General features: G+C 30.0%; 1 protein-coding gene across 1 annotated transcript; it reads right to left on the minus strand.

Moving 5' to 3' along the window:
- Positions 1-6,060: 6,060 nt before the first annotated feature.
- Positions 6,061-8,051, minus strand: LOC109599326 (inner centromere protein A). The gene is made up of 8 exons (XM_020015308.2): positions 7,803-8,051; positions 7,353-7,732; positions 7,175-7,295; positions 6,953-7,123; positions 6,789-6,901; positions 6,494-6,737; positions 6,287-6,445; positions 6,061-6,228 (listed from the first exon to the last, which is right to left on the minus strand). The coding sequence occupies exons 1-8, from the start codon at positions 8,025-8,027 to the stop codon at positions 6,085-6,087; spliced, it is 1,557 nt and encodes a 518-aa protein (XP_019870867.2). The 5' UTR covers positions 8,028-8,051; the 3' UTR covers positions 6,061-6,084.
- Positions 8,052-10,654: the final 2,603 nt, after the last annotated feature.

The following is a 10,654-nucleotide window of genomic DNA, read 5'->3' on the forward strand; positions in this document are numbered from 1 at the left end:
AATATTGACATAAAGCTTTAGAAATAATGTATAATAAACAAATGAAAAAAAATCGTAAAAAAATTACGATAAGCTTTAAAAATTTTTACAGATCCATGAATGAACGATTAAGTAACATCTATTCTGATCGTCAAATTAGGAAAAAGGAGGAGTAACAGACGAATATGGTTCAATCATGTAACAGGACATATGGACGCACACTACGTTAGGAAATTTAATAAAATTATTAGTTACCTTAAAGAAAACCAATGTAGTTTACAACAGATAATCAATATTCAATAAACGAAAAATACATTAATCAGTTTAATGCTACTATTCAGTATTCAGAATAATGAAATATTATTAACAAACCGAATAAACAAACTAAATAACCACAGTTGTAATTACCCCGATGAACTCAATAAACTATGTTTAAAGGATCTTTTGAACCAATTAATTGTCATTCTAAATTTACCATTAGAAATTGACATTTTGCGCCATTGGTGTTATGCATTCAAGCATTCACTTTCCGTGATTAGTTACCATTTTCAGTAAATTCCTCTAATGTATCTAAACGGCAATCAATAATCAAAGTTTATTATCAACACAACGGATATATATTATTTAGAACCTTTACTAACACCAACACTCAAAGGAGCGAGGAACTAAATCGTGAGAGTTTACGAATCTTCATGAACATTTTATGTTTTTTTGTAAAACGTTGTTCCTAGTTCTAATGTTAGTATAACATTTTATATTTTTATTAAATTTCGTGTTCCGGTGTAATCCTTATCTTCAGTTCGCAAATAGATTGATGTCTTGATCGCACGTAATCATGCTTAGTTTTGACTAACAGACCTACAGTAAATTAACTTATACATACGTATTTTTGTTTAACTTGATACATTTTATTTATGAAAAGAAGAGTAATAAAACTTCGTATTCAGACCAAACATTTATTTAATTTTAACATTGATATTGACCAATAGTAAGAAAATTACAAGCCTTTTACTCATGCCATATTTGTTTATACAAACTTGCGTTATCACACAGGTACCTTTGGCTATAATTATAAATTAATATTATTAAAAAGACTATATATCAAAGTAAGTGGAAACTAAGTCACAATATTTAAGAAACAAAGCGTTATTTATTTAAAATTTTGAGAGCTTGAATATAATGTTAAGTAACATGTAATAATGTAAAAAATATGCATAAAAATATTTCGGAATAATCCTATTATGTAGTAGGATTTAGTATAGATAGAATAGTTCGATGATAAAAAATGCGCCATATTTATAAATGTATGGAATTTGATTGAATTTACTGGACAAATGTACAGAAACAAAATAAAAATGTGTCAAAGAATCGGTATGTTTTATCAAAAATTATAAATTGCATTAAATTTTATAGAGTCGAATTGGCTTTCAGGGGCATGATGAGAGCGATACTTCTGAAAATCCGAATTCGTGGACTTAATTTTTCGGCTCAAGTAAATGCAACTCTAAGAGGCACGTCCAAAAGCATCCAGAATGATTAGTTACAGTGTATTTTTAAAGTCTGTCAAGAACAAATAATTGAGGAAATAAATAATTCTGTAACGTATGTTACTACAGAAACTTATTTTTAGATGTACGCGTGATTGTGAGCCAATTGGACATTTTTTGAATTACCTAATTTCTAAAAAGTATGATGAAGAAACATTATAATTGTTATGATACTTTAATTCAAAATTCACTTAATAAACTGATTGCACACAGTTATGATGAAGCAATGGTGGTGAGCGGTTAACATGCACGCGTTCAAATATTGATTAATATATTTTTTGGAAATTTACATCCCAGGCACTAAGTCCCGCTTAAAAGTCCACTTCAAAAAGATGAAAAATCATTGTTTTACATGAACCATTTTAGTCGCGCGAGTTACGTCCACAGACTATATATATATATATATATTTTGCCTAGGGACAACTGGACGTACCGAGCTAACGATGACAAGATTTTTCAACCTTAGCGTGATTTATTAAAATGTACCACATGCAACTTTAGAGGAATGCTTATCCCGTTGTTCTGCTTTTAGTAGAACACTACGAAACTCTAAATTAGAAAAAATAAAACATGCGACACAATTCAATCCCCGAGATTTTCTAAACTCTGGCGCTTCACGAAACAAAAATTCATTCCACAATAAATTTTAAGCCAACACATATATTCATTCCGTCCATATATATATATATATATATATATATATATATGAGAGCGATAATAATAATTATGCACTAGATGCTTTCAATATCAAAAACTACGATATTTATTCTCACGGTCATTGCTACGAAAACGACACCGTTGATGGAAATGCATCTGATCTATGAGAATCATGCAACGACCCCGGTCGAAAAAATAACGTGGTGTTCAGATAACGCTGATATTGAAAAAATGGCGTGTGAAAACTTTTAAGAACTCGTCATGAACCAGAATGTCACATAGACACTGGAACCATCAATTCAGTAATTACATCTAAAGCTGCATTCTTATTTGATTCTAAATATGGTACAAAACAGTACAGTCCCTGAATAAATCGTTTACTGATAATCAAAATTTAGAATATTCAATTCTCGCTAAATACCATATTATCTACGATTTTGAATTTCATCTCTTGGCACGACAAATATGGCACATTAATAGTTTGCAACGATCTTCTTCTCTTTATACGCAAAAATTACACTCACACTTCAGTCAAACAAAATGATATTGCAACTAAAGATGAAAACCCAATTTTTATTCACTCGTTTAGGCACCCCCTGCTTATGTATACCGAGATTTCCAAACAAATTAAGAAACTTTCAGATCAGAAAATTATTCGCCCTTCTACCAGTCCATAGTGTGCACTGGTATGGATTAATCAGTTTTTCAGTACTAGTTTTGAAATACTACAAAAGCTGAGGCATTTTTTCTCTCATCATAACTACTCCGAAAAAATTACATCTGACGGAGGAATTAAACTTACAAGTCGCTTATATACTGAATTTGTAAATTTATATATAATTGAGCATCATTAGAATACTGTAACCAATCAATCCACTCTTCCACAAATTACGCCTCCTTTACACTATTATATGATCCATATGAAAACTGTATGTATCTGTATCGAAATAGAGACTCTGCGATATATAAAGTTGTTGAAAAACTAAAAAAGAACTCCGTTACCGTTTTTTGACTACGTATATGATAAAATTCGAGAAAAAGCAACAAACCGTTTGAAAAATTAAAAAAAAAACTAGAAATGATGATACTTCCCAAAGTAATTCTGATAATCCTTTAACTATATATTACATAAACAAAGCCAGGAACGAAGTAACTGCTCCCTTTTTTCTCCTTGTCATTAAAAAAAATAACAAAATAACAATCTAATTAGAAAAAACATAGAAACGAATAAAAAATAAGATTCTGATAGAAACATTATTGTTGCAGGATTCTGCTACTGATAACCTGCAGAGTAACAGGTACCATGAGGAAATTGCCATACAACAAAATCAAATATTACATTTTCATAAAATGTTAATATAATTTAACATTACCACCAATTTTTGATATTATCCTGAACCAATACCAGTTTAAATTTACAATAAAAATGATCAAAAAATAAACTATAATAAAAAGAAGAAGTGATTTAATTTACATTAAATTCGAATAAGTTCGTCAGGTTAACAATCTTCGAATTTGGTTATTCATTGTTCATATTGGGATTGAATTACTGATCCATCGTCAAATGTGTTAGTACAATAATTTATAAATGTGTCAGCTTCATTTGATAATATTAGTTTTAAAGACGATTCGGGAAAAATTCTGGGAAGTTCATTGCCTCTAGTGATACCTGTGCAACATCTTCATTACTTACACGGGATTTTTTTGAAATTAATGATTTAACTGATCTTCAATTGATAGAGAAATCAAAGAAGCTCTAAAGTACATAGGCGCCACATCCGCAAATATCTCCATTTCCACCTTCACCAAGTTGGCCTATTGTACCGTCGCTCAGTTTTATTTTAACTTCAGATTTTTCTAATGCAATGACTTTTGTTGTTTGTTCCCCTCGAATCCAATAATACCACCGTTTCTTCATCATCACCAGCACTACCTGATAGTCCATAAACCTTATAACTTGCACTACCATAAACATAATACACTACCGCAGGAACAAACAGATTATTATACATTTTTCCATTCTAAATTGTAAATATGTTGCTGCATTTGAACTTCAATCAGGATCTGGTGGGCTCCGTCCAAATTTGCCGCCGTGTCCACTACCACCGTCTTGACCAATTACACCATTTCCTCCATTGGCAGATATAATTAATTGATCGCCGCTAATTACTATGCCTACAATACCAAAAAATATTCCCCCCGGTTTTCCTGGTAAACCTGGTTCTCCTTGTTCTCCATGACTTTCCGTCTTTTGCTGGCGCTAGCTATTGTTCATTTGCTCCATTTAAATTAATGACTCTTTCACCAATAACTTCCCTGGATCAAATAGAAAAATTTGAACGTTGTTGTCAAAACTAGTTAAAATCTCTAAAATAATGTAAATATTAATTTAACACTCAACTGTATAAAACTGGTACAAATTTAAAAAATTGTACAATAATTATTAATTACTTACATAATATATCAAAAGAAGTTAAATTTCTTAAATAATTATAATTAGATAATAGACCCTCGCACTAGTAAGTTTTAAAATAATAGTTCTGATTTTATTTACTTGCAATTGTAATTAATTGGACTAGTGTTTATCACAATTAACGGAATGTATGTTTATAATCTGAAGAAACATTAATTATAATCTTCTTCGTTTAAATGATCTTTATTTTATACCACAAATAGGGGAAATACTTAAATATAAATATATATGTAAGTATGATAATATATCTGATTAAAGTTACTTTAGAACAAAAACAATTTAACATTTCCTTACTTTCCGTCGAAATCAAAACAATATAATGAGAATTAATTTGGTAAAAGGATGAATATGCCACATTTCGTGACTTAGTCTTGGATGCATCCGGTAATATCAAAGTATATAATTTATTTTTATAATAAATTTTAATTAATTTAATAATTTAATTTGGTCGGAAGCGGCAAGTAACACAACTTAGAAATGGTTAATAAAGATTTATTGCATAAAATTTAAAAATTAAAGAAATATCTGCAAAATAATAAAAATAACAGTAAATCACCAAAAATGAGAAATTTCAAATAAAGCTTCTAACACAAGTTGAATTATTTTAAAATCTGGTATTACCGTCTCTGGCTCTAATGACATCCTTCATTCTATGAGGGAGGCTCTATATAAGATTTCTAACATAATTTATTTCAAAATGTTCTCATGCTTCCTTTAATGCGTCTCCCAGCTCATCAAAACTCTCCGGAGCGATATTACGGGTTCTTATGCATCTCTCTAGGTGGTTCCGATTGGATTTAGATCTGTACTATTTGCTGGCCAACCTCTCGAAGGTAGTCTACAGTTATTCTGGCAACGTGCGGCCGAACGTCGCCTATAACACGGACAAACGTTACCACATTTTCTTATATACCGATCAGCTGTCAGAGATTCGCGACGAAACATTACTACGATTACGCTTTAAAACATATACCACCCCATATCACAATAGAACCACCACCACAATTTCGGGTGCACAAAGTAAATCTTTCACCTTCGCATTTATACACTGGAGTGCGTGTATCAGATCAGAAAAGTGAAAATCTGGACTCACTCCTGAAAAGGATATTAGCCCAGTGCCAAATATCCCAATTATTTTAAAAACCGATGGGTAGCGCTGCACTTGTGTGTAGTGTTGGTTGCATATTTATTGGTGGGGGTATTAATGTATCTTTATTTGGTAATAATATCATGTTTTCGTTCATAAAAATTACCATAATATATCTAACAAAATAATTATTAAATAATCAAATTATTTATATAATATATACTTATTAAATATATTATATTAAAATAGCTAACTGTTTGTTTAATCTATAACATACTAGGTTTCCTTATATTCTTCTAAGATACAACAAAAACAAATTTTTGCAATGTATAATAATAGTTTTATTCATTTCTGCAACATTTACATGGATTTTTGTTTTTGAATATTTTTTTCACTTGGACTAAATCAACTGGCTTTTTAGCATATGTATCTTCACATAGCCTTTTATTCTCTTTCAGGTCTAATACATTTTCTTTTTTATAAGCCTGAAATAAAATTATAGGTTTAGAACTTATGTTATGTTATCGTTACAATTAATTTTACTTTTATAACACTTTCGATGGGGTACGTGTTGTATCCTTTATCTTTCGCAAGTTGCAAAGTATCATTCGCGTATTCAAAGAACTTTCGGTCTTCCTCTTCATAATCTTTGCCATATGGTAATTCATCTTCCTTCTCAACTTTTTGCATTCGATCTTCCTCCTGAAAACACTATTGCATAAAAAGTTTTAAAATTGACTATATGCATACAATTTGTTTCTCCAGTTCCGCTTTGTATTTCAAGACTGCTTCTCTTGCCTTGGCTCTTTGTTCTTCTTCGTACTGTTTTAATACTTCATTTGTTTTGTAACGGTTTAACATTTCATATTTTTTCACATCTTGTTCTTGAGCTCTTAATTTATCAATTTCTTCCACCTGTTTTTTTCGACCTTCCAGTACTTCTTGTAACAATTGCTGTTTAAGAGATTCCTTTTTCTCTGCCAAAGCCATTGCTCTTAAAAACAATTAATGATTGTATATTTTCAACATAAAACACAACGAATACCTTTCTCCATATGGATCCTTTTCAGTGAAGTTGTAACGTTCTTCCCGATTACCATGAAATTCTCCCAATTTTTCAGCAAGCAATTCGCTTCGTTTTTTGAAAGTCTCCCTAAACTAAAATAATTATGTCAATATGGTTATTAAAATTGTGGATAAAATATTTACCATGCGTTCTCTTTTTTTTATAAAGCAGTTCATTTTTTCCTTTGTTGTTCTAAATACATGGATTACTTCGTCTAACTCCCTATCTTCCTTGGCACGTTTGCCTGTTATCGCATTTTTCTCTTCCATATATTTCTTTTTTTCATTTCTAACTTCTTTAATTCTTCGAAGTTTCTATGAAACAATTTATTGTTATTTTGTAATTATTATCGAAAAAATACAAACTTCTGCTTTTGTTGCTTCCTCAACCTCCTGCATCTCTTTCGCAGCCTCTATGTTATCAAGAGCTTCTCTTTCTAGATTTTGTAATTTTACTAATGCTTCATGTTCCTTTCTGGCTTCAATCCTAAAAAGAATGTAATATCTAGTATCATGACCGTTCTTGATTATTTTTTTTACTTACGTCAGTTGCAATTCTTTAGCCCATTTAACATTCTTCTCGAATATCTTCTTTGCCTTTTCAGCATTTTCTAATTTTTCTTGTACTGCTCCTTCGTCTATTTTCTTTTTCTCCTCCACAATCATATTCTCTTCATCCTCGGCCAATCGTTTCTTCAACTCTAATTGCAACTCTCTATCTCTGATTACTTCGCATGTAAGAAGACCGTAGTTTATTTGTCTCGGGTAACCGGTGGACGTGAATAGTCTTTTCTGGACTTGTTCTTCAAACTGTTTTCTTTTGGCTTCCTGCTCCACGCGTACTTTGTAGTAACCTTTGAACTTATTGTCTTCAAGCTCGGCGATTTTGCGTATGCGTTCTTCCTCTTTTCTGCGTCTGACATTCTAAATAATCAATTTCAGGGTTGTTTCGTGGTTAATTAGTTGAAAAGTTGAATTAGTGAGTTAAATTTACCTCCACTGAATTCTCCCAAGTACATGTCATAGCATAAGAACCATCTTTTAAAGCTTTTTTATAAGCGACTTCTTTGTCGATTGCCTCTTGAATCAGTTTGCGTCTGTCCAAATGTCCGGTGATTCGTTTCCATGCGTCCGAGGTAACATGTAGTGCATGACTTCTGTCCGAGATTTTTGTGTTTTCTGGTGTTTGACCAGGAAAGTAATAAAATGTCGACTCCATATCTATTAAAATTGTAAATACTAAATGCAATGTCAAAACATTGTTTAGTCAATGTTGTCAAGGAAACTGAATAAATACCTTTCTACCAACTATAGATAAATAACACTCGTTTACAAGTTTAAAATTTTAGAAATATAGAAACTATCCATTACACTGATTTGAGTGCACTAAAGACGAAAAACATATTATATTTTTAAGCTTACGTCTATTTCTCCTAGCCAGGCGGGAATGTTGGACGCACATTTGTGACAGTAGATATGGAAACCCAAATTGTAACCAAAATATAACTGCTAAACCTCTTTTATTAAAAGGCTAACAGTATATTTTTGTTTTATAAAAGTCAATTATATATATGTATATATATATATATATATATATATATATATATAAAATGATCCGGCTTATTTACACAATTTTGCAACATGTTGCTCACTATTATCTTGTTTCTCAAATACGAACAGCTCTGGTTTAACTGGTGGTTGAAATACAACTAACTAACAATTTAGAATTTTACCTACAACATAAATTCTAAATTGTTAGTTAGTTGTATTATATTAAACACTTTATAAAGTACACTGGATATAATTAATCCAGATATTTTTCTTTTAATGTGAGAGTTTTCACATATATTAGGTAACTATCATAATTACCATAGATCTGTAAAACCGATGCTAACTTAGACTTTTGCAAGACATATTGTCAATTAGTATAATAAGATTTCGAAATCTCGAAAACATTTTTGCTATTCTCCAATTCTAGAAAACATTTTGTTCATCGCTTTGAGTGCCTAATTTTTTTAGGAAGGAAACGTAAAATACTAATGTCATATTTTATTTTCCAAAAAATTTCTTGAAAATTTCCAGGAATCAATTGTATTTAAACTTTTATTAAATTCAATATCCAATATTCAGTTCAATATTTTCTAACTTTCCTTGCGCAGAACCTTCATTTAATTTCTTTTTCTCCCCCATAATCAAATTCTATTCATCCCCGGTTAATCATTGTTTCAACTTTAACTGCAACTCTCTATCCCTAAACACTTCGCATGCAAGGAAACCAGAAACACTAATTGTGATGTTTTATTTTCCAAAACACTTAACAATCTCCTGGAACGTATCTCTGTAAATTTTATTTAAACTTCAATTCATTATATTGTAACATCAATCGTCATGTGACCTGTTTAAAAGGTATTTCATTTTCGTAAAGATTCTGCAAAAAAATATGCTTCTCTGATTTCCATAAAATACGCATTTGAACAGGTGCAATAATTATTAGTCATTGTGATGTAAATATGTTTATTAATTTATTAAATGTTCAAAATGTTCTCCATTATAGACTATAGTAAAAGTAAAGAGTTTTCGGTGTAATGTTTCAATATGCTTTAACTATTTGATACCGAAGATCTTATAGCAATTCAGGTGGACTAAATTAATGACTTAATATATCCCCATAAATAAAAGTTCAAAAGAGTAAAATCTAGTAATGTTGGGGGCCACTCTAACGGTCCTATTTGGCTAATTCATTTTCCAGGAAAATGCAAGTTAAAGATCGAAATTTCGAGTTTTTCGAGAAAATCTCTTTTTTTACTTTTATTTTTTTGTCAATTGTAAAAGTCAAAATTAATGAATGGTGATTTTTTTTCAATTTTTAGAATTAAAATACATAAAAATAACTTTCATTATGAATTTCTTCATTCCTTAAAAATATTAAAAATTTTTCAGTTGACATTTAAAATATTTTTATCCAAATATTCGTTGCAATAAAAAAGATATAGTTTTTACTATAATAATATAATAATTTTACACTGTTAATAAATAAAAACAAATATTTTTATTTGATAAGATATATTAAATATTTATTTTTTTAATAGGTAAGTTCCAGTAGATGGCGTTAGCAATGTAGCACTAACTTGAATGAATTTTTAAATGTAATAGAAGTCGAAATGATATTTACTAAATATTTTTATGAGCATGTTGTGTATTTTTAGTCGAAAAATTATTTTCTATATATTTTTGCTCTCAGCAAAATAGTTATGGTGCTTTTAAACCCATGTATGTATTTAAAAAAAAATAGTATTTTTTTCATAATACCACTTCCTACCCCACCCAGTATATATCGAAGTGAGTTAAAAAGTGCTCTGTTTTGTTTCCCCCTTTCGACACGGGTTTTTCAAATTTTGTTTATCGATTTTCCTATTAAAGATATACGTCATTGACTATTTTCAGTGGGACACACTGTATAATGATCTGCAATGATTTGAAGATCATATTCACTTCAATTTTGCCTTTTGTTAATATAATCATATTGATTCAGCCATTTCATCGACTTAGGGAATCATTTTTACCACATTTTGATCTACTCTTAAAAAATGTGTCACTTGGTACGGAAATGGAATTATTTATTATAGGAAAAATAAAAACAAATAATGAAAATGGTTGTATTTATTTCATCTGATAAAAGCAAATAAAATATGTATGAGTTAAAGTAAAATTGTAAATCAAAAACACAAATATACAAATGAGAAAAAATTTAATATATTTTCTGTGTCAGAGCACCCGATTCACCTTATTAAAATTTAAAAGAATTCGTTTGTACACCCAAAGGTGTAAAGTAAAGTAATGAACAAA

The sequence above is a fragment of the Aethina tumida genome, chromosome 1 (genome assembly GCF_024364675.1).
Source record: "Aethina tumida isolate Nest 87 chromosome 1, icAetTumi1.1, whole genome shotgun sequence".
NCBI lineage: Eukaryota > Metazoa > Arthropoda > Insecta > Coleoptera > Nitidulidae > Aethina > Aethina tumida.